This window comes from Nasonia vitripennis, chromosome 3 (assembly GCF_009193385.2).
Source record: "Nasonia vitripennis strain AsymCx chromosome 3, Nvit_psr_1.1, whole genome shotgun sequence".
Taxonomy (NCBI): Eukaryota; Metazoa; Arthropoda; class Insecta; order Hymenoptera; family Pteromalidae; genus Nasonia; species Nasonia vitripennis.
Window position 1 is genome coordinate 21144433 of NC_045759.1, and position 24203 is coordinate 21168635.

Genomic DNA, 24203 nt, shown 5'->3' on the forward strand with positions numbered 1-24203 from the left:
TATCTGTGAGCTTATTTTTATGTATACAATTCCATATAGGTACAGTCGATTGCTCTGCGACGGAATACGAGAATGATATAAGTGTAGTAACATGTAAACGACAAGTAAAAAATTGCACACGAGTTACGGCGTACACAATTTCGCCCACTTGTTATTTTCAATACTGGCTCATTTGCAGTGAAATGATGTGCTATTTTTCCTGTCTCTTAGTTTACGCGAAATTTGCTGTTATCATACATGTGATTGTGGCTTTTCTTATTCGTTTTATTTACAAACAGATGTTTATTGAAAAAATTACACATATTCTCTAGAAAAGGCCCTGTTGTGTCTTTCAGATTCTCTCACATACAAGTTCATCCAAAATGGTATAGTCTATCGCTATTTTGTAATGCCGCATTCAAGCCAAACAAGCGATAAAACGCGCAGTCTAATCTATTTTTTGTCATCTCGACATTACGCAAAAACCACCTACGATAAGCGCGACGAATTGCAAACATAGTTTGTTAATAGCACGGAGGGACAATCGATTACAAATGCTCATTACATCGTTACAAGAAAACTAGATCTGCAATTTTCTGCGCTACCTCTGCAGAACCTGAAATGATCCAAACTGTTCATTATACCCGAGCCAGCGTCTACTTTTCCTAATGATACTCTTGCATAATTAAAACGGCTTTTTTGTCTCCGCCCGTTTCTTATCTATCTAAGTATGTACTTGCGTTCGATCGATTTCTGTGTGTACTTTATTCGCGCGAGATGCTCTAGGATTTAATTTAGTTGAGAAGCTTTTTTCTTTGTACAGCGATGCGATCGATTGCGTTGTTCTCGTGCGTTTCAATGTGAGCTAAGGGAAAGAAAGTCAGCGGAAGCGACATGTGGAGGTTTTGCGCTCTGATATTCATTAGCTTGGGTATTCTGGTTGATTGCCACGAGATTGACGAATTAATTTCCAATCTTGTCGCGGAGGCTTCCGCCGGTCTGTTTTTCCCGGCTGCGGCAGTCGGTGCGTTGCTTTGCACAAAAACAGGTGGGTCTGCGTACACGAAGCTCCTGTGACGGTGGCAACACGAGGTAATGACTGCTTGTAAGGCTGCGGGATTGTAGGGGTCGACGAGATGTGCTGTATCTATTTTTGCTTTGTTTGTTATAAATTTGTATCAAAGGGTGTCAAATTGATCGTTTATATGGTGTCAAATTGATTTTTACTGATGTTATCATTTTATTTTTTAGAAAACGCTGTAGAATTCTCGAAAATCTTGTCCAAAAATCATGTACTCAATAACCAATTGAACTATGACGATTTCGAAGAAAATATCGTTCAATACCCAGTGCATCAGACGACGATTTTCCTTGATTATGATTGTCCTAGGGCATCGGAAGCTTTGCGTAAGGTAAAAGTGATTGTAATATTAATAAAAAATTTTTTTTTGAAACAAACGGTTGATATTATTTTGATAGGCAAACAATTCAGGCTTGTTTTCTGCTCCAATCAAGTGGTTGATCCTTCAAGACTTGAGAAATGCTCCAAACGAAAACTGCACAGAGACAGACTGCATTTTGAACATCTTCCACGATTACGCGATGTTTCCCGACAGCGAAATCCTCATTTTCGAAAGAACTTCAAAAAATTACGTGAAGATATTGTCTGTGTATCGCCCGAGTCCTGTACGGGATATGATGATCGAAGATCGTGGATTCTGGAGCAAAGAAGACGGCTTGAAAATGAAAGATGCGCACGTCAGCTCTCGCAGAAGAAGGAATCTTTATATGACCCCATTGAAATCTAGTATCGTGGTGAGTGATTGATGATGCATACAAATGTTTTGGGAAAAATTCTCAAAGATTTCAACGAAAGTTGTTGTACTTTCAAAAAGCGATAATAGTTCGATTCTTTTCGCGATAAAAAATCTGTATCACATTAATCAATTTTTCTAAAAGTCACTTTATTAATTAACAATCAATAACGTGATTCAGATATGATGTATTTGCTCTGCGGTCTATAGGTAACGAATCCTGACACGCTGAATCATTTGACCGATTATCGCGACGAGCACGTGGACACTATCACGAAATGTAATTATGTATGGCTTCATCATCTTGTTGCTGCAATGAACGCAACGTAAGTGGAATTCATGTTACGAAATGGATTTTAATTTGTATCAGAATCGATCGCTCTCAATTGTCTTCAAATGTCCTATTTCTACCGCTTCTCTGTATATTATGCATAGAACGAGCGAATTCTTCATCTACTTTTGATTAACAAACAAAAAAAAATCCAACGACAATGCTGCTGCGCGTCCGAGATAATAGAGCTCCATACAGAGTCAATTCCCAATCAGCATTACACATCTAATAATAGCAAAGTTCAATTGATTTGGGATTGCTCTCGTTTCGCGAAAATGAGTCAATGTTTTTCGCGAATTTCACTCGACGTGCCTTAGATTATTAATCACTTTGTTATAAAGTAGCGTAATAACAAGCCATGCTATATACGTCTATCTCTTGTGTCTGGTTTACATGGAAACAGGGTTACATACAACGTGGTGAACAGCTGGGGATATCGCGATAAGAACGGTTCCTGGAACGGCATGATGGGTATGCTGAGCCGCAAGGAAATTGATATCGGCGGCACTTCGATGTTCCTCGTCGGCGACCGATGGGCTGACGCTCATTACATTCCTTTATCTACACCGACCAGGTATATGTAGTACCTATAGAGTATTTGATAACTGTGTAATACGCCGGTCGTTGAGATTGGTGGTATCGCTCCCAATTTGAGCGTCAGAGTTGTTGAACCAAATTATGTTTCTTGATGACAAACATGATGGACTACAAAACGTGCACTATTTATTCACGCTATCGTTTTCTGGACATTATTTATTATAGTATTTGTAAAATGTATACTTAATTTTTTGTTCGACAAGGGCAGCGTTCATCTTTCGCCAACCACCACTATCTTTCGTTAGCAACCTATTCACGCTGCCATTTCGCCCTTCCGTGTGGATCGCGATAGGAATCTTGTTGATCATTATTTTCTTGTCACTGGTGATCTCTACAAAATGGGAGTGGGTCACCAAGGAAGTCGATTCGTCGGGGACTCCGCCACCGAGCTTGAGCGATAATCTTCTCCTCGTTGTTGGCGCTATTGCTCAGCAAGGTAAATTGTAATTTCTTTGATGGCACTCGTGAGGATTCTTTTTGAATGCAAGTGATGATCAAATGAGAAACAAATGGCATGTGACATTTTGTCTTGAAATTTATGACACACGAGCGTACTTATTACGATGTAAGCATTCGCTGTACTATGTTTAAGGATTTGGACGCAATCCACGTACTGTGCCGTCAAGGATCGTTTTGCTGATGCTCCTTCTGGCGGCTCTGAATTTGTATGCCTCCTATTCGGCCAACATCGTCGCTCTCTTACAATCTACTACGACATCGATTCAAACCTTGAGAGACTTGCTCGACAGTCCGATAAAGTGCGGTGCTCAGGACATTGTCTATAACCGTTACTACTTTAACGTAAGTTTTACGCAAAAAATATCCTTGAATAAAATCTGGCAATAATGTTATTCAAACAAAGTTCGGGTTGCAATAAAATGAGAACTCTGTCAGTTAGAAAAAGACCCAGTGCGCCGAGGCATTATAGATCACAAGATCGAGCCAAAAGGCGGCAAGTCGAACTGGATGTCGGCGGACGATGGAATTAAAAATATAAGACAGGGCTTCTTCGCATTTTTCATGGAGACGGGTCCCGGCTACAAGATCATCCAGGAAACATTCGAGGAGGACGAGAAGTGTGGCTTCCGTGAAATGTACTTTATCGAACACTTCGATCCGATGTTTACGATCGTCAAGCAGTCACCTTACGTGGAAATAATGCGAGTCAAGTAACGCCATAAATCACCTCTATTGTCTTGTCTTTTCTGATTGGGCGAATAGAGTAATTGATTAGTGGATTTTTTGCATGACAATATAAGTTCGTTAAAAATCGAAGAATCTGGCCTGAAATCGAGAGAGATGTCGAAGTTTTATACAAAGCGACCCCCTTGCAACGGACTCAGCAAATTCATTAGCGTTGGGTTAAACGAATGCTACTTTGCATTCTATACAATGGGATATGGAGCTTTGATTGCGTTTGTCGTACTTTTTGCTGAATTCGCGTGGATGAAGAGGTAAGCGCAGATATAATTGCATTTTTTACATTATAATGAGAGATTGATTTATCGGTTTTAGTACTGCAGCGCGACGAAAAAATAAGCTTGAAAAGATTCATTACGACGAAAGTCTTCAATCGTTTGGTTAAAAAGTAACAATTCTATAATTTGAAAATATTCTTTTATGCTGATAATAAGTATTAAGTAGATAATCATCAAAGGTAAAAACGAGTTGCATTTATATTATATTATAAAATATATTGTACATATAATATTTTGAGATGTTCTCCTATTTTGGTGTGCCAAATTCCATGGTTTTACTTCTTATCCACGTATATCAAAAAATCTAACCACATGTCGCACTGCAGCACTCTATACCTATACATGCCCATCTCGCAAGCTCAGACCGCAGCATCCACTGATTAACCGTTCAAACAAGGCCTAGCCAGGTACACGCCTCCATCACAGCCTCGCAAAAAAGAGTCATCTCGCTTCAACACACAAACAGAACCAGAGAAAGAGAGAGGGAGGGAGAGAGCTCGCGTAAAAGGCCCCCACACGCGCGCCGACTCCCACAAGGCGCGCAAACTCGTAAAATTACCATACGAAAACTATAATCTCGTTCGGCCTATCTCATTCGCAGAGCCGCAGAGCTAAAAACTCACGTCCTGAGAATGTAAAAGTCGCGGCCGCATCGAGCGGCATCTTTATTAGCTCGGCTAACGACGCGAATGGCCAGTAAACGCTATTACGAGGACGAGCACGCATGGAAAAAGGAACAGTCGGCGAGATAGACGGAATAGGCAGATACGAGAGTCCCGAGAGGGAGATGAAAGTATGTCGCGTGCAAGAGTCGAGAGAGCGCATAACTATGAGGTAGTTATGTCGCAGCAGGTGGTGGTTACGCGCCCGGATGTCGCGGACGTGTTTGTTCTTTGCTCCGTTGAGTCAGCTGTCGTAGGTGGTTCACCGTTCGTGGAAAAATTAAACATTTATTAATTCCGGTGCTCTCGATCAATTTAATTGATCATAGTTTCATGTCGATTTCAATTAATAATGCCATTATCGTTATTTTCAAGGATCCATTGCCATCGAGAATTCACGTGCAAGCAAGAGACTGAACCAGCTTAATGAGAAGAAAGATTCATAGACAGCCTCATAAACAGCAATGATAAATGCCCACTAAAAAGTCCAAGCCTGCACAACTCATCGCATGAAATATAAAGATGTTCCATAATTCAACAAAAATGGTAAACAGATTACAACCGCCGTCGCATCGATCAGTCATAACTCCACGCCCAATCTAAATCATCTCTGTAATATACCCTATACGAGTGCCCACACCGCAAAAACATTCTTTGATCCTTCCGCGCGCGGAGCGATCCGTTATCCCTCAATTTACTCAGTCACATTACAAATTAATCCAATTACGGACCTCCCAAAATCAGCCGATGTCGCGCGCTCTGATAAACATATAGGTATATTTTATTCGCCGCTATCATACCTCGCGTCTGCCTAAGCATATTATATACCTGCGCATCATCTTTTTCGACGCACCTCGGGAGGCCTCCACTCGCCCACATATATATATATATATATATACGTATGTAGCTTAGTAGAGGACGCGCTCGAGTTAACTATTGTTTTGAACGCGAGGCTCCCATGGTAACCGGTTGGCGGCGTCCGCCCCCGAAGTGTATACCTGCGCTTGCCACATAACCCTTATCTCTTTCTCTCTTCTCTGAGCGTACCTTTGTCCAGACCGCGCTCTCTAACAATTTTCTCGGGGAGGCGCGGCTCTCAGGGTGGTCTCCTCGTTTACCTTTTCGCTCTTCCTCGTCGATCCTTTTCGTACTCACACGCACCCAAACATACACATATCCAAGAGCAGTGCAGTATTGGGCGATGTGGCGGCTGAAGTAGTGCGAGGCGATGTCGCTGTTCAGGACGAAAGAGTGGTGGCGCACCGAGTGCGGCGACTCCAAGGAGAGTTTCGACGGCCAGAGCTTGCTAATCGTTCAGCAACTGTTTGGAAGAGGAGGAGACGGCGGTGGACAGGACAGCGAGGAGCAGCAAAAGCAGTCGAAGGAGGTGATCGTGGTGGCCAGTCATGCCGGGTATTTGAGGATATACGCACCGGCGAACCAGTGGATCGACGAGGCCAATGCGCCTGGTGCCTACAAGTCTACTGATCTTGTTGTCGAGGCCAAGCTCGCCGATTGTATTCTCGATGTCAAGGCCGGAAGATTCGTTTCGTGAGTATATATAACACTCGTATGTTCTTTGTTAGTCGACTGAAATGCACATTGTAGCATAATTTTTTTCATTAAAAAATAACGATTACTTTTTATCAATCTAAAGAAATGAAATATTCCATTGATCGTCTAAATATCATTTGAGGAAGTTGGGGTTCATTCTATTTATAAGTATAGACTGCAAGAGCACAATACTTTTAAGCAATACGCGCTATTATCATTGGGTTGATACGTTTTTATAGAAGGAAGGAATAACACTTGCCGCGAGAGAAGACGGCGCAATAAGCATCAAAATAATTAAAGCTTTCCTGGAATATAAATGAATTAATTACGCGGACATTTTCAATTTTTCTTTCGTAATCGCTCTTGCTGCATAAGAGCCTGCCTATCGAGCGATTTATGAAACACGATGATTCAACTTTTTATTCTTTATCGGTCTTTAAATAAATACATGTTCTATTTTATGAAACCTTTGTACTCGACGATAGGATCTAAATATAGAAAAATAAATAAACCCTGCCACGTGATCAAACAACGTAATACTTCTGACTTTTTCTAGGGGTTCGCAGGAGACACGACTGGCTATCCTCACTCCAACGAAACTCGTGGTTTACACTGCCACGTTGACCAAAGGCTCAACTGAACACGGTAACAGCGCGCATTGTTTTTCCATACATACACACTTGTCAGCTTACGTAATCTGAAATTACGACAGGATCTAATTCAAGATTGAAATTATTACATTACGTATTAAGTCCGCTCTTTCGTGTAGAATTTTCCTCCTGGAGGTAGAACGCATGAGGCATCGGCTCTTCGAACCTATAATAGCCAGCCGCACGCGGCAAACCCGTCTCAACAAAAAGCATCTATATACTCTTGCAAATCGGCGGCGCCAGCACTTGGCATCGGATAAAAAAAGTTAATCGCCGCGGTGCACACCGAGCGAGCGATTCAAGACCCTGGGCGTAGCCCCCACATAAACCACATGTACGTACGCATCACGTAGCTCGATATCTCTTTGTCTCGACTCGATCTCTAATAGATCGGCGTGCGAAGGAGACGCAGCGAGAAAATCGAGAAACTACGGCGGCAGGAAGCGCCACAGCCGCCGCCGCCACGCATCAAACGTTGCGTGTAATGCGCTGCGCACGATATGTGCTTGCCTGGAGAAGAAAAAAGATCGCCGCGCGCGGAACGTCCAATTCTATCAGCGGCGCCAATCGCAATTTGCTCGACTCTTCAATTAGCCCGATGAGTAGTGGCGTACGCACGCGCTCCTTCTCTCTATACTTGCAATTACGTGTATGTATGTACGTATCGTGTGTTATAGGCTACCTCGTCTCTTGCTTGAAGACTTGAAGTTCACCGTGCGCGCGGCGACGACACTGCGGCGGCGGCGGCGGCGGCGGCGGCGGAGTGTAGGTACACCGCATATGGAGTATCGAGTGTGTGGATATGAGCTTACTTGCGCGTCGGGATGATCGACAGCCTGGAGCCTGCACGCGCTAGCTTTTGCCTTGAGGGACGGTGTGTTGTGTACGATGGGAGAGCTTGATGCCAGATTCTTTTTCTACTTAAGATGGGTTGATGGGATGAGTCATCCGTGGTACACGTGGAATTGAATTGTCATTTACGTTCTTTTCTTACCTTTTTCGATATTTGTAAACGATAATTGAGCAAGAGTATCTTTTAGAACTGAATTTCACCCCATCCCTACACTCTCTCGCATCCGCTTGTTAACTCTACCTTTTCAGCACTTCACTCGAATAATTTCCCTTGGTTAGCAGCTTCTTTTTGTTCATTCTCTCTCTCTCTCTCTCTCTCTCTCTCTCTCTCCTCTCTCTTTTTCTCTCCATGTCCGACTAAGCGATCGTTTCATAACAAAACGTTGCTGCACGATGTTGCCAGCAGCTCGCGGTCATTAGAGAGCAAGCTGCATGCATGCATACGTACTCTCGTAATATTGAAATGTGTACCGCAGCCGTGAATGAATCGGCCTGACCTATATCGAGGTCTCTCGGGCGCCACGCAGCCGCTCTGGTCCATCCTATATTACATGCGCTCACGCACGCGACGGACACGCGAAATAAAGAGAGCGATGCAGTTGCGAGCGGCGGGTATGAATGTTTGCCGAGGTTCTGGCTGATTGTTTGCGTGGGGTGGATGATAAGTTTGCCTTCGACAGCTGGAGAGAATTTAACGAAAATATTAGAGGCGATATTCTCACTCGAGTTGTCAGTATACTATAAGTTTGTTTGCAGAAATTCTATTTCTGGTTCCGATGCATAAAGAAGTCCATTGTAAAGTTCTGATGCGCTGAACACGCGAATGAATGTAAAAGTTTGAACTTCTTCTTTCTGGCATTCTCGGAGACAAAGCTAGTGCGCTAGGAATCTTGACTTTAGAATCTCGCTTTTATTTCGTACTTATTTGGAAAAGGTTCTTCGTAAGAGAGATCCTTCGTGAAAGTACTAACAATAAGAAACTTCGAGTATTGTATTTTCGATAAAATGTATAAGAGTGCACTGGATTCTTCTGTGTCTTGTCCTAGATGCGCGTCGAGAAAACAACATTTACCGAAGATTATTAAAATTTAATCCATCATCTATCATAATGTATCATAAAAATAGAACAGACATATACTTGCGTTCCTCATCCTGTGCAACATATTTTCGCAGAACGCTGCAGTCTCGAGCCATTTTTCATTTTGCATAGAAATCATTGCTTCTATGAATTTGTATATTCTCGTATTAATTCCAAGAGTTATGAAACGCTGACGTCCAGCGCGGCGAGCAGCTTTATCATCGGGAAAAAATTCGCGACAATGATTCTGAATAATTTACAAGTACGAGCGCATATACGTGCGTGTACGACGTCAAAAAAAGATGATAAATCAGGATAAGCGAGCTGAAGGAAGTGACAGTTCGCACAATGAGACGAAACAAAACGTTTATTAGCTCGACTCACCGGTACTGCATCTCAAAAGGTTTTACGGCAAAGCACATTCCCGAACGACATTTTTATGCAAAACAGCGTGCAGCGAGACAGCGGCGCGAGTGTGAGCGTATGTGTGACTGAAAATTGTACGCTTGGCTGCCTCGCTCTCGCGAGTCGCGCGAGAGCCGAGCAGGTGCGATTCTATTTTTGCTTGATATTTTTTACGTTTAACGTGTGCTTGTTAATGTTTTAATATCATTGATCTAGTCTGTTATGTAACGGCACCACCGACACTCCAAGTTGTATTTATATTTCTTCTAAATCGCACGATAGATCTCCGCTATTTCTTTCATCGTTACGTGTTATTAAATAAGAGGAATAAGTGGTGAATCAAAGTGATGCAAAAAATACACTCAAAGCAATGTATCGAAAAAAAATCTTCAACTAAACCGCACACTTATTCTTCTCTAACCATTGATCCCCTGTTACTGGCGACACGCGCCTACAGCAGCACATCTATCTCGACAGTCGAGAGACACATCGGCTATCCCGATACGGCTCGAGCCGCTCGTGCAAGCATCGACGACTCTCGTAAATATTCGCGCGTCACGGGCGAGGATCAAGACTCGATGGATGGCCGAGCCTTGAAGATCACCGCTGCAGCCGTGGTAGTATTGTCGACTTGAGAACATCGCGAATGATAATGCAATGTTGCATATTTTGCGTCACGGCGAGCGGTGCAAACGTTATTCTTATTTCAATGGATGCGCGTGATTAGATTCGCGCGCTGGTGATTGGAGTCTGTTGCGCGAGAAATCACCGGATGGATTTTATTCGTATAACGAGTAAACGCGTATTGGTGCATGAATTTTGATCGTGACTAAAATTTCTAGGATTTGATGCGAAAAGGACATTATTAGATGCAATTAAGAGCGACTGATTTATTGTCACCCGCGGCTTCGATATCAATTAGCATTCAAATGGGTAACTGCGCGTCCAAGAAATTATTGTACTAATCTGTCATCTTGATTTACTTAACATGATAAAGACTTGAAGTTTCTCAAGCGGCGCATTAATATAGTCTCACCTCGGTCAATAGAGCCTGCGCATATAATCCTTTGAATTAATGGTAATTTATACGTCGAATCGGGTAATTGATTTTTCAAAAACAAATATCTTGCAAACTAGGTTCATTTGCAATTTGAAAACCACGGCAATTGCCTCAATTAAAATAAAAAACGTTTTTTTCCTCTATTAAAGTGAATAATTATTCTTTTTTAACGATTCGAAATTGGTTTCAGGTGACAGATGCAGCCTACAGGTGGCTTACGAGCACCAGCTTCAGCGTTTTCCTGCCTCGCTGACCATCGGTCCTTTCGGTGGAGCCAGGGGTCGAGACTTTCTCTGCGTTCAATGTCTTGATGGTACCTTACTGTTCTACGAGCAAGAGGTCTATTCGTTTAGCCGTTCGCTCAAGGCACGACTGCTGCCCGAACCACTAGTTTATATAGCGCGTAACGATGTTTTCGTTACTATGGGTTCTGGCTGGGTCCTCGAATGCTACAGGTGATTTTGCATTTTGTAAATTTATTTGACTGTTATTACCGCGAGTTGAAAAATATAAGAGGTTTTACGAAATGTATTTTAGTTATTCGCTTGAAAAAAGATCAAGGATTCGCGCATCGCAAATTGTTCGAAGACTCTTGAGAGATCTGTAATAACTTGACCGTTGTTTTCAGACTCCCCTTAGCATTAATGTGAGATGTGTGTACTCTTTAGCGTGCGGTTACAAACGCGTCCAAATATTTGCGCTCTACTCGACATTCCTGCTGTACGATAATTACATCATCTCGAATCCTCGACACACTTTTTTCTGTTTTTCATGCATTTCTTTAGACGTTCGTCTCTAATCTTTAAATAAAACCGACTGATTTATCATCGCTTATAACTTTTCAACTCTAAATGTAAATAGAAAATAAAAATTTTCAGGTACCAGAATATTGCCGAAGTCGGTCGTAAAGAAGAGGCTGAGGGGGTGGACGTGTCGAAGGGTATAGTGCCTGACTGGAGTTACAACATCGGTGAACCGATACTCGACATCAACTCTGTAATCCTGAGCAGTTTCGAAGTCGGGATCGTGGTTCTCGGCGAGCGCACGCTATACTGCCTCGGTGACGCCTGCACCTCCATCAAATCCGCAAAGAGGCTAGAATACAGCCCGCTATGCTTTCTCGCCTACGTCATAGGTATAATTTTCTCTTTTCGAACGTCTTGTTTGCTTGTACGTAAAAAAAAATTAACTCATTAGCTTGTACAGCCATTTACGCAGGTATATTACGTCTTAATCAGGTTTAATGCGCGCATACCTGCGAAGTCGCTCGGATAATGCGGTGGGTCCGTTCAGCCCTATATAGCAGTGCGAGCGACTCGCTGGCTCGGAAAAAGTATCGTGACGTTTATTGTCAGCGCGCCGCAAAAACCATCAACTCGCAATGCACTTGAGAGGATGATGCGCACGTCGGGCGAGGCATTAAGCGGCGCAGATTTTGCACACATATTTCTCTATATCTATACGCGCGAGAAAAGAGCGAGCGCTCGTTATAATCGTAAATCACCGTTGATTTCAGAGCCGGACGGCAAGCTGATGGTGATCGTGATCGCCGATACGAGCACGCTCATGATTTACGAAGGTACGACCCTCAAGTGGTCGGCGCAGCTACCTTTTGCTCCCGTCGCCGTGGCCAGGGCGCACCTTCAGGTAAGTCGTTTTCCCCCCCTCTCCAGTCTTTTCTCTCTGTCTCTCTCTCTCTCGCTTTCGAAGCCGCAGTGAGAAATGGAGAGACGACGATGTTCCGGGGTGGCTTTTTGCGAGAAGAGAAAAGTAAACGAGGTTTAAGTGCGGCACGCCAGTTGAAATGATCGGAGAAAGCTTTGTATCTGCCTCTCTAGATCTCTTATCTGCGGGGCTTCATCGGTCGGCGCTTTTGGTTATACCTACGGCTCGTGCCTTTTTTCGGCTGCTGTGCTTTGGTACACGGGGTTGGCCGCATTATGAATGTTTGCTCTTGGGATTATCAAATTAGAGAGGGTTTGTAAGCCGAAAATTAGAGAAGAACTTTTTGCTTCTTTAGCTGGATTGGAAATGCCGTTGCAAAAAGTGACCTTTAGTTTTCAAGGTTTACAGAAGATGGTCTCTAGATAACAAGTTACTAACTTGAATCTTAATTTATGGGGCATCGTAAAAGAGAATCTCTGTTACAGATATTATAAAATATTATTTTTCGCCAACGCAGGCCATACTGCCCTTATCTGAAATTTGAGCACTCCTCGCAATCTTCCTTGCGTCACTGAAATCACTATTACGCGATGACCTTCGTTCGAGGGAAATCACGGTCCCGGCCTTCCTTTCTGTTGGCCGTACTATCTGAGTTCCTCTTCCGCATATACGTCCGCGCGAAAGCGTCCTTATCGATGGCGTTTACGCCACTTTTATCAGCCGCAACAGGCTTGCACGCGTCATACACGTGGCTGAATTGATACTGCCCTCGCTTCATATACAGATATATTTATATAAGTATAGTTGCATTGGGTGTTTGCGTATCGATGACGGCGATGCGACTGACCCGGATGCGATTTCCGAGAAGAAGTGTGTAATACAAAAGCTGCGCACATATAACAATCGGTTTATACTGTACAATCATATTTTGTTTGTATAATATACTCGCATCTCATGCCCGAGTCGAGAGAAAATTATTGTTTCAATTTTTAACTCAGGTTTATCAGAGCTAGCGTATATACGGCATAAGCAAATTCAAACGAAAATGAAACTTCAAACGAAAGCTCTATACATAATGCAGTATCAAAGTTGCGAGCAGCAATTACCGTATCTCTTCCCGCTTCTCAGAACCTGGAAGGCGCGATCGTGATCCTGTCGGAGGAGGGTCGCCTGGAGGTCTGCTATCTCGGCTCGGAGCCGTCGCTTTTCGTCGCCCCGCCGATCCACCGCCGGGGATTCGATTACGTCGCTGCCGAGAAGGAGCTGCTCAAGCTGCGCCGACTTATGAAGAAGTCCTCGTCATCGGGTAAGCCATCTCCTCCTAATTGCGAGTATCATGTTTAATGCCTCCGCCTCGATCTTCATTATGCGACCGATGATGCAGCCCGAGAGGCTTTTAGCCGGGAATCTTTCGATTCGCTCGTCGTGTGCGAGACGAGTAATGGGACTCGATCGCACGCACTATACCATCAGCCTCTTCATTTGCTCGGCGAGGCTAATTGATTGCTCGACTAATTGTCGCGAATTAGCATTGCTTTCTCGTTTGTCTTTTTATTATCTCTTTGTAGGCGCGTATTGTAAACCCGAGCGACAATTTTGTACTTTAGATCCCATTAGTTATCTTTTGTATGGCTGCGACACTTGAATTTATAGTTTCACGTGCGGTGTAGTCGCAATAAATTGTACCGAAGCAAAGCAGGCTTTGTCCGCGAAGATTAACCGTCTCTTATTCTTTTTATCAGATGCCCAGGTGACGAATGCGATGATGGAATCCGAACTCTCGATAAACGCTATCGTATCACCGGAGCTGTTGCCGTCGCCTTGCTCTTCGAGAAACGAGAGCACCGAGGACAAAGAGGCCAGGCAGTCGAGCATGTGCAAAATCAGCGTCGAACTCACGTCCTACACCACTCTGCAGGAAGTTCAGGTTTTTATCGAGGCAGCCAAGCCACTCGTTGTTTCTAAGGATACCCTGGACCTCTCGAATCTTTGTAAGAAAACTTAAACTTTTACTATGTTATAAAATGAATTGGGTAAATGTATTCATGTGAAAATTTAACCTATTTATTGAAGGTGAAAAGTACACGATGGAGACAACGGTGTATCTGGAGAACGAGTCCCTGCCGCTGGCCTCTGAGCTGCAGATTACGGCGACTTACGCGAACGAAAGCGGTAATCTTCGCGTCGTGCAAAAGACTGTACAGCTGCCACTGAAGATGCTGCTGAGGCCCTGTCCCCCCGAGAGCACAGCAGCCTTCTCCGTCACCATCAAAAGCGCCGAGCCCGTTCTCAACTTTAGCCAAATCTTTCCAGGTAGGCGAGGCGTATATAAGAAAGATTAATTATGCAGGAGAGTTATATAATTACGATCAGCGGGAAGTGAGTGTTATTAATGTGCGCGCGCTTGGGTGATGCATCGATGTGCGAGAATCGCTAGGAGATCTTTAAGATTAGAGTTATTGGCAGGAAATGATGACAATTTAAGGTGGCGGGAATTCGCTCGCCGCCGGATATCTACCGCTGTTATTTATCAGCATGAGATTCTGATCAATTAGTTTAAGAACAATGGAACAAGTGCTTGAACGAATAATATTTATTAGCATAGAAACAAACTTGCTATTCTTCAAAAAAAGTTTGTACTGACTGTGAATTTGCATATTTTTGCAAGTATCGCGCGTTGAAACATGCAGCTACTCTCGAAAACAGAATCAAGTATACGAGAAGTAATTAGTCGATCACTGCCCTAAAAACGCAATAAGGGTACGGCGTGCGTCAAGCCGCGCAAGAAAAAGCTTCGCAAACACGAAAACACCGCACGAAGCGAGACAAGAAAGACGGAATACGAGTCGAATTGACATGCACGCGAGCCTTTCAATTAAATTAGCCGCGACGAATCGAAAATGCAGCACATCTCATCTTGGGTATAATTCCGTGGCTTTTTGCGTTGTATACCGTTCAGCGAGTCCTGATGCGTCGTCGACTCTTTCTTGTTTGCCGCGGATGCGTCCGCGGAAAAAGGGCAAAAACGCGCGCACAGGTTGAGAGGAAGAGAGAGAGAGAGAGAGAGAGAGAGAGAGAGAGAGAGAGAAGGAAGGAAGGAGAGTAGCGCAGTCCGCAAAAAAGAGCATCGGCTGTTTTTATGTTCGTCGCAAAAAAAATTGAGTGCAGTGTAAATATTTTTTGTCAGCTTTCGCGGCTACTCTCAAAGTAAACATTACTGTTAGAATCCGTCGGTAGGAATGAATTACAAAAAATTAAAGTTTTACTAGCGCGCTGATTTAGCGGATGTCACTTGGTTTTCGGTTTTACGGCCGTTATTCGAGTTTTAATAGTAAATTAGGGGTATTTTATAGGTGACGAAAAAAGTCTATTCGCTCGACTTCTGAAATGCGAGTCAAGCTTTTTTAATTGTGCTTTTTTGCGAGATTCCATTGCAACATTTTTTTACGTTGAGAAAATAAACATGATAGGAGGATCGTCAATTTCACTTAGACACCTACACCCTCGATCTTATTATAATAAACTTAATGACCTCCTGTTTGTTTCTCTTCGCAGAATTCATCGGCGAGTACTCGTCGCGCCAGGTGACGAATTCTCTGGGACTATTGCACGCCCAGGCTGCTCAAGTTGTGACAATCGCCTCGGGTCTGATGCTGAACAGGTATCGCGTGCAGGCAGCCGACGGTACGGCTCTGCCACTGGTAATCCACCAGCTAATCTCCCGACTACGCGACAAGGCTCCAGCCGCCGCGGATCAACTTAGCTGTAACGTAGCCCAACAACACCTACAACTCGTGCAGACGAAACTCGATGCGCACTTTGCGGCGAGGATTAAAATTCGGGCTGCTTCTGTAAGATTTTGTCTGGATTCGTTTGATATTTTTTTTATCTTACCACGATAAAATTAACTGCTGCGGACAATTTTTTCTAAAACATACCTTCTCGAGCTGCCAAAGTCCATCTTAAAAAATGTCTCAGAGCCATCGCAAACCGCAGAGTCAAATCTGCGTAAGCGACAGATAAGCGCTCAATAACAACATATCCCCGGTGGCGACTCGCACGAAGTCCAAACAAACATCGCGCGAAAAGTCCACAGCTCTTCGAGACGGCGTGTGCACAATACACAACATATATGCGATACAGCATGCGGCATTTACGCTCGCCGACAGAGAGTCTGCTGGCTCGCGATTTATCATCGGCGATTAATTAGCCTCGTTTTTCTCCCCTTTTTGTCGGACGCTCACTGCTCGCTGCGCAACAAGTGCAGAAGGAGATCGGCCTGCTGACGACCCAGTTGAGAAACATCGAGAAGAGAATGCTGCGCGGCATGAGGGAGCGGAATTCCCGATCCCTCGCCGCTACCGGACTCCCGACCCTCCTCGACTCCACGTATCGCGCGATCTTCGCGCTCCTCGACGAGCTTCAAGCTGCCCGAGCGGTAATTGCTCGTTATATGAGTGTCTGTATGCGATGCTGCTGCTGCTGCGCTGCGTTTGGCTCGTGCTGCGCGCAGCGGTGCAGCTACTGCGAGACGATTTTGAAAGTGCAGGGAAAGAGGGATTGCGATTTATTTTTCTGATTTTATTAATAGTTTGATTTTACTTTCTTTTTGGGTAATTCATTGTACATTTTTGCGCTGTTTATCTTTTTTGAAATTAATTACAAACATTAGATTTACTTACATCGTGTGAGAAACTGGCTTCACTTCGCCGAAGATTCAGTCATTAAACTCAAGAATCCAATCATCCTGGTACAAAAATCAATGTATTACAGGTAGCCGAAATCGCGGTCATTACGCCCTTTCATCTCTCGGCGCGATTATGCAAACGAGTTTTCGTATTCTTGTATACGGGTAATACCGAAATTTCATGATTAGCAGTAATGGAGCCGTAAGGAAAGATTTTGGGAATTGTCGGACGAGGCGTAATGCAACGAATTACACGCGGCCGCTCGCATCACGTGCTACAACTTTACTTATGGCAGTATAGTAAATGAAGCTTGGAGTGTGTAGATCGTGGGAACCGCGCGAATTAAGTAGTTGAGTTTCGTACAAAATAGAAAAAATAATATAATCTATTTAACTGGAGTTTGATAGAATTCGATTAAAAAAAGTAATGGAGACGTAATTTTTAAATTGTACACGAACTTCAGAAAAAATCCTTCAGTTTATCACGGAATCAATCAGCAGCAGCATCGGCTTATATTAAACGATACACGCCTCTGCACACCTTACTTACTGTCTTTCCTCCTTTGATTGCAGGAACGTGAGCGCACAGCACACAGCCTACAGTGCTCCTTGAGGTTACTGCTCCTGCTGCTTCAGCTCAGCGTGAGCGAGGATAAGTGCGCGATGCTCCAGTCGGCCATTGGATTCAAGCCTCAGCTGCGCGACGAAGTCGTACGTACATACGTATCTGCAGTCATATTATATTTGCACCTAGTACGGGAAAGACTCGTCTCGGCACCTATTTGCGTGGCTTTATCGCACTTTATGTGTTGGGTATAGCACGCAGTGTGTGTGCTTCTATTAATAGACTTAATTTCACTGGCGCTAGGCACTTCCTTTTCTATATTTAGCCCGGTTTACGGCTGCTTAATAATCTTCGCCTTTAATAACAAGCTATGGCTCGTATCGGCTTGCTTTATTTTTCGTATTGCCCGTTTGCAAGCCGCTTTCGTTGCCCACTGCGAGAAAATTCTCTTTTAGAGCTTATTGGCCTATGCATACGTTATATACGCGTATATGCGTACGCGTTAACGGTAGCTGCGATCACGGCAGAATGTTATTAATTTTAATAACTGTAAAGAACTCCGCGGTATTATTTATGCGTTTTTAAATAGCTGTTTACGCATTTTTGCAGCTCGTTATATCGCACTTGTTCCTCGTTAGAATATAGTTTCCAAGCAGCAACGTTATTTATCGCCGCAGAAAACTATACACAGCCATTCGACGCACCGAAAAGCAATTTAACTTCTAATTGCGAGTCGTTCACACGACCTCATCGAACAACGAGACCTTCATTCACACAAGCCTCGCACATATAACGAAAATCGCTCAAAGTACTCCTTTCATTCATGCAGCTCGCGCGCGCGATCAATTCGCAAATAAAATTAACATGTCAGCTGCCTCGACATCCCCCCGTCTCGCGTGTAAATCTCCGCAGGAAACATTTCATTCTTCGCGGCGGCTCGATCTTTTAAGTATACTCATACTTTTCCCGCAACTTATTCCATTCTCGTGTCTGTGTAGCAGCGTGTACGTCGTTTCGTTTCTTCTCTTCGCGCTCATTCAATTTTTGCTGCATCTCGCGAGCGGGATCTCTTTTTCTTCTCTCGCGCTCGTGTGTACGTCCACTTATTGCGCCGCTGCCGAGCCGCTCCGAGTGTATACGTCCGGTTCCGCGTCAAGTGCTGCGCGTATATGTGCAGAAAATAGAATGGCTTTGAGGTTTCGCGTAAGTGGTTTGTGGAAGAGGATTATCGATGCGGCGGTGGTCTTTATTTATTGAGATAGAGCTGCGTGTGTAAGCGCTCGTGTGTATTTGAGTTTGCGTTGTATCTCCGAGTGGAAGTTTTCAGTTTCATCGTGCATTATACTTACGCGAGTCGTATAAATAATTGTGGGCTAAGTAGTTGAAACAATTTGGTTAAAGTTTTTAACTATAATTATAGGCACGCGGCTACCGTGATCTAGGAACAATTAAACTCTTACTCTTCTGGTTTTCTTACTGAAACGCAACGAACCAGCCGATTTCAACGTTTATAACACAGAGAGAACGGAAAGCTCCATACTCGTCACTCGAACGATCCCATTCTGTCGGGAGCCGAGAGAGAGAGAGAGCCGTATACTCAGCGTCGGCCTTTTGCTCTCGACTGCGCTGCACGTGCAACGCGCAACTTCTCTCCTTTTTCTCCTGAACTTGCACGCGAGCGCGCAATTACACACGTACGCCTGGCGGTTTTTTCGTCGGCTCTGCACGCGACAGAGAGAATCGGCCCTTTCGCACTAATCTCAATGTCCTTCTTCCCCTTCGCGCCGAGGCGCAATCTTAATGGCGATGATTCGTTTTAATCGTGGCTCCGTGCCCGTATATAGTATAGAGTCGCCCCGCTTGTGTTTTATACGGGCAAAACAAGAGGAGTAGTATGTGTGTGTGTGTGTGTGTATGTGAGGAGGATGGCTGGGCTAATTTGATCGGCGTGCCTCTCTTCTGCGCTCTTGAAGTTTCGCAAGAGTGCAGCGGTGGTAGGGGGAAGAATGTCGATGTTGTTTTGAGTAGTTTTTGATGTGTGAAAAGTTTTCGTATTCATCCTATCGCAACAGGTATGTCTATCGTATCTCATATCCGCATGAACATTTTGAAAACTTGGCCAAAGAAAACAAAGCACCGAAGCAAGTATATCTCGAGTAAAAATCAGCACCACTGCACAATTTTCGTAATCCCACAGAGTGAGAGAGAGAGAGAGAGAGCTGCAACCGCTTATGCATAATCGCCCGGCACACCGGCAGCATCTCAGCATGGATCTATCGAATTAAAACGTCATTACGCGAGCTCTCGATAACATCTCTGAAGCAACAAAACCTCTTTTTACCGCAGGACTGGGAGGAAGTGACGGACATGGCGTTGATCGGCCTGACACGCGCTCTCTCCAACAAGCCTCAACAGCAGCAGCGAGACATCGGCGGCGCCGATGCTACCGCAACGCGGCAACACACGAGCTGGAACAGGTTCGAGTCGGCGCGCGATTTGGCGAAATTGAAAAAGCGCCTGGCGCACGCCCTCGAGAAGCTCTCGGCAAGCGGCAGCGGCGCCGGCATCAAGGAGTCGCCCGCGGAGGAACAGGCTGCTGCTGATGCTGCCACCGGCTAATCTCTCGCATCTCGAATCGATCCGTCACGACAGCACGTACAGCCTTGATCGTGATTCCTCGCTGTCGTTTTATCCTTTTTTTTTTCTTCGAAGGGCGCGATTATTTTGCGAAGAATGTGCAGGATTCTTAATTGTTTCGCGATCGAGCCACGACGTTAAGTGCGCGAGAGGCGGTCATTTTATGGCGAACGCGCCGCAGCTGTAAAATAATTAATTTACGACGGGCGTTGATTATCCTTTGAAGGTTTTCACTTCGTCCTCTGCGACGCGCGTGTGTGTATGTGTGCTTGCGAATGTAATATTGTAAATACAAGAAAGCGACCCAGTCGCAATAAAGTAATTTACGTATTACAAAAAAAGTACATTCTCATTCTTCTTCGAGTCCTTGTGTATAAGCAGTCAACTTTTGCACAGCTCTGTCCACTTTGGCACAGAGTCCCTCGTTGATTGTCGGTTAACTTCAGCTTCTCTTTAATTTTCCCTCTCTCGGCGATTGTCGGTTCTTCGGTTCGTCCTCCTTTACAGCAGTAGCGAGTCGAGAGAGCGAGAGAGAGAGATGAAGAAGCCCGCGCCGATGAGATTTCATCTTAACGCCGTCGCCGCCGCCGCCGCGCGCGCGCGAGGTAATGAAAGGCTCGCACGCGCGCTGCGGATGCGAAATCGAGAAATTGAACAGAGAGAAAGAGTGGATAAGGATCGCGCGCGGCCGGAGCTGTGTGGATGTAGCGTAAGTGAGGCTGACGGGCGCCGCGGTGAGTCTCGAGGACGGAGATCTGCGGAAAAGCTGCGGCGACGACGTGTGTTATATATAGGGAGTCGTAAGGTGCGAGTGATTGTTTGAGCGAAATTTATTTTCTTCAATCTTATGTACATCAGGCAACAATTAAAAGAAAATGCCCAACAAGCCATAAAACACCAGGCTTGCGCGGTCTCGCGCTCGTTATCCCGAAGCGTCACCCAGAAAACAGCCCGCGCTGCAGCTCATTCCCACAATTACTCGCGGAACACAATGTCACGTCGGATTCAATAACAATGCAGCGACTCCCGCTTATGATTGATGAGTAACGCACGCAGCTATATACTCGTAATGCGGGAAATAATGTGAGAAAAGCGCGGCATCTCCCGTTTCTGGCCGCAAAATCGTGTCGCTCGCGCACTCGGCATCATAAACAAAGATTTACGTAATAGCCGAGGCGCAATCAAGGAAAAGCTCTGGAAAAATCCAATCGGACAGAGTGCTCAAGCGCGGATGCAGCGTCAAAGATTTGCGCGCGGCGCCAGTATCTATAACGTGCCGGAGGTAAAAAACTCGTGACGCCGCTGTCGAGGATTGGATACGCGGAGAAAAATCGCGTGGGGAGATGGAAAAACGTAAGATAGGTGCGCGCGGAGTATATAGAGGCTCTTGTTGTTGCGGTGTAGGTGTGGTTAGTATGGAGTCGCTCTCTGCGGGAGAGTTATCGGTTCGCTGCAGAGCTGATATACACAGTTGCAATTCTCTTTATTTTTTGCTGAGTTTGCGATTGATATTGTAATTGCGCGTTGTGATATGAAAAATTCAGCGTTATGATTCAGGCTTACATGCGTGACAATATTCAGATTAGGAAAGGGAAAAAATTATCGCCCCGACTAAGCATGCGTAACAAATCGCGCAGGTTTTGAATTCATGTATTATCAATCAACGCTTATTGGAATCGGATAATATTTTAATCGTTGACAGGTTCCAATCGATTACGAAATGTCACGCTGGCATAAGAGTTAATTGAATTAGTACTAATCCTGACGTGTGATGCATTTTTTTTAATGGTTCTTAGCGCATCGAGTCTCGCGTTTTGAAAACAATACGCAAATAGCGAGCAAATTTCCATTTGAAAGATCAGCTCTTGAGAGCGCAATAAACGCGTGCGGCACCCGGAAATGGGAAGAGGGTCAGGGTCTGACGTCTCGCTTGACTACGCCATTATCGACGTTTTCCCGGTAACAGCAGATACTCCGCGGCATCGTTTCAAGTGTGCAAATCAGCAGTCGACTCTTCCCCCCCCCCCCCCATTGTGCGGCTATGGACTTAACGAGCTGCCAGAGATCGATTGAGTGTCAACTAGTTAGCGCGTAATTAAAATCCACGATTTCTGCCGGTGCGGCAAGAGGCCAATTCTCTCTAAAATCGTACTTTTTTATACTTTTTGTTTTTATACGCGGACTCGTTATGTAAAAGGATAATGGATTCTACTACTTTTTGCAGAACTGCGGCGGGTTGGGGTGGTTTTTTACGATTTCCGTAACCGCTGATTTTCACAATTTATTTCACGCGCGCGACGGATACAATTAGAGATAATTAGGTTTTGCGGTTTCGCGCTGGTATTTTGATTCCTTTTTTATCGTCTCTCACGCAAACTCGAAGCTTCGATCACAATCTCCCAATCGCAGAATAAGTATCCATACGCAACGAATATAAGATACATCGATAATTTCCAATTAACACTGATTTAACACGTTATCTGTATACGTTATAACGATAACTCCAGAAGCGATTTCCACCTAAATCCTCAGGATCTCGTTTCGCGCTTCCGACACGCTGATAAAAGCGCTTAGCCCGAGCTCATCGGAACTGATTACATCGCGAGCGAGAGGTGCGTTCGCGTGCGGATAAGTAGAAACTCGCACCGGATGCGACGCGAGTCCTGTTTCTCGCATCCCTTGAATGGGATAGCCGCTTTCAGGATGTGTGTCGACGATTCTCGGATGTGTTTGTATTGTGAGAAAAGCCACTTCGAACCGTTTAAGTCGAGAGAGAAACAGAATGAAAACACTCGAGTACTGACAAATCGCGACAGCAGAAAAAAAAATGACGAGACGCCTCCTCAGCAAAACAGACACATCAATTTCGCACTTTTGAACGAAGCGTCGTCTCGTCTAACGCATCCTTTCTTCCGAGAATCTTTATAATATGACTCGCACATATTCTCGCAAATAAATTCCTTTTCGGTCAGCGAGCTTTTTTTTCGGCGTCATTAGGAAAAAACGCTTCGTCCCGTGACTGTTCGCCGAGAGAGAGAGAGAGAGAGAGAGAGAGAGAGAGAGAGAGAGAGAGAGAGAGAGAGAGAGAATCGTCGACGAGAACAAGCCATTCGACATTTTTCCTGTTGTCGATCGACCGGTGAGACGCGATGAGTCACAAGCGACGACGTGCTTCGAGTTATTGCCGTTCAGCTTACGAAAATTCCAAGGAAGCTACTTCCGCACCTGTGCTTTCAGCTCCTCGTCTTACAGAAGAACAAGTCGTCATTCGAAGCTGCTTCTTCCGGGAACCGTTTGACGAAGTATACTGATGATTTCACTTTTCATTCTTCGATTATACTTTTCAATTACCTCGAACGTCGAGTAGAAATACTACCCAAAGTGTATTTAAAAATACAAAGCACCGGTTCGTTTGTTTCCCCAAACTGCCTAAAAATTCATCACCACTAGTCACCACCATAACAAGAGCCGAACCGACAGATGCTCGCCCGCAGACGACACGCGCACGTGTCTACAATAAATAGACAGTGAAAGCGAACAGTTTTGGACTGGCCTCTTCCCCGCACGGCTTAGACTTTCCGATTCGACGATAGGTGGCGCAGGTTTGGTTTCCCCTATCCCTCATCAGAATCCGCGCGTGTAACGTACATATAGCGGTGTGTCACCTGTGCCAAAACTACTTTTCATATAGGCTCTGCTCGAGCAGTTCATAACTACTCGAATCTAGATAGTAGGCCTTTGTATGTTCCCGGTCGGGGCGATCGGATCCGGAACCCCTATATGTATTATATACACCGAAACACGAAACGATTATTTTCTCGTGCAGCTCTCTAAACGCGCTTAGAATTTCGAATTAGAAAGAAGAAACAGAGAGGGAAAAACAATGGCCAGCGGAGACACACACACACGTACACAAAACAACAGCTGCTCTCGGCTATACCTAGACTCGTTAGAGCGGGCGACTTTCCCTACGCGCGCGCCTCCCGATAATAAGGTCGGGGCCCTTGAAGAGAAGAAGAAGGAGAGAGAAAAAGAAGCCGACGCAACGTCTGGCATGCGGCTCTCGAGTATGCGCTCGAGCTTTGAAAACGACCGCCGATGAGTTTTTCGATATACGCCTTCGGCGCAGGGGATTTTCCGGTGCAGGCACCTGTAGTCGGGAAGTGTGCCCTTGTGAATTTTAAACGGC

The 24203-nt window shown here is 44.8% G+C and overlaps 2 protein-coding genes across 3 annotated transcripts; both read left to right on the forward strand.

The window, feature by feature from the left end:
• The first annotated feature begins 76 nt into the window (after positions 1-76).
• Positions 77-4431, forward strand: LOC116416968 (glutamate receptor ionotropic, delta-2). 2 transcript variants are annotated; one of them, XM_031927803.1, is made up of 10 exons: positions 77-1027; positions 1231-1391; positions 1459-1794; positions 2004-2119; positions 2528-2698; positions 2925-3157; positions 3314-3522; positions 3616-3890; positions 3981-4175; positions 4237-4431. In XM_031927803.1, exons 1-10 carry the CDS (start codon positions 874-876, stop codon positions 4304-4306), a joined length of 1920 nt encoding a protein of 639 aa, XP_031783663.1. In that variant the 5' UTR covers positions 77-873; the 3' UTR covers positions 4307-4431. The 2 variants fall into 2 exon arrangements, with proteins under 2 accessions (XP_031783663.1, XP_031783664.1); XM_031927804.1 differs by having other exon boundaries at positions 1495-1794.
• Positions 4432-4539: 108 nt separating this feature from the next.
• On the forward strand, positions 4540-20350 carry LOC100116526 (protein PTHB1). The gene is made up of 12 exons (XM_031927800.2): positions 4540-6412; positions 6972-7060; positions 10651-10915; positions 11339-11595; positions 11977-12107; positions 13254-13431; positions 13868-14116; positions 14199-14438; positions 15681-15976; positions 16393-16563; positions 17386-17523; positions 19724-20350. The coding sequence occupies exons 1-12, from the start codon at positions 6090-6092 to the stop codon at positions 19994-19996; spliced, it is 2610 nt and encodes an 869-aa protein (XP_031783660.1). The 5' UTR covers positions 4540-6089; the 3' UTR covers positions 19997-20350.
• Positions 20351-24203: the final 3853 nt, after the last annotated feature.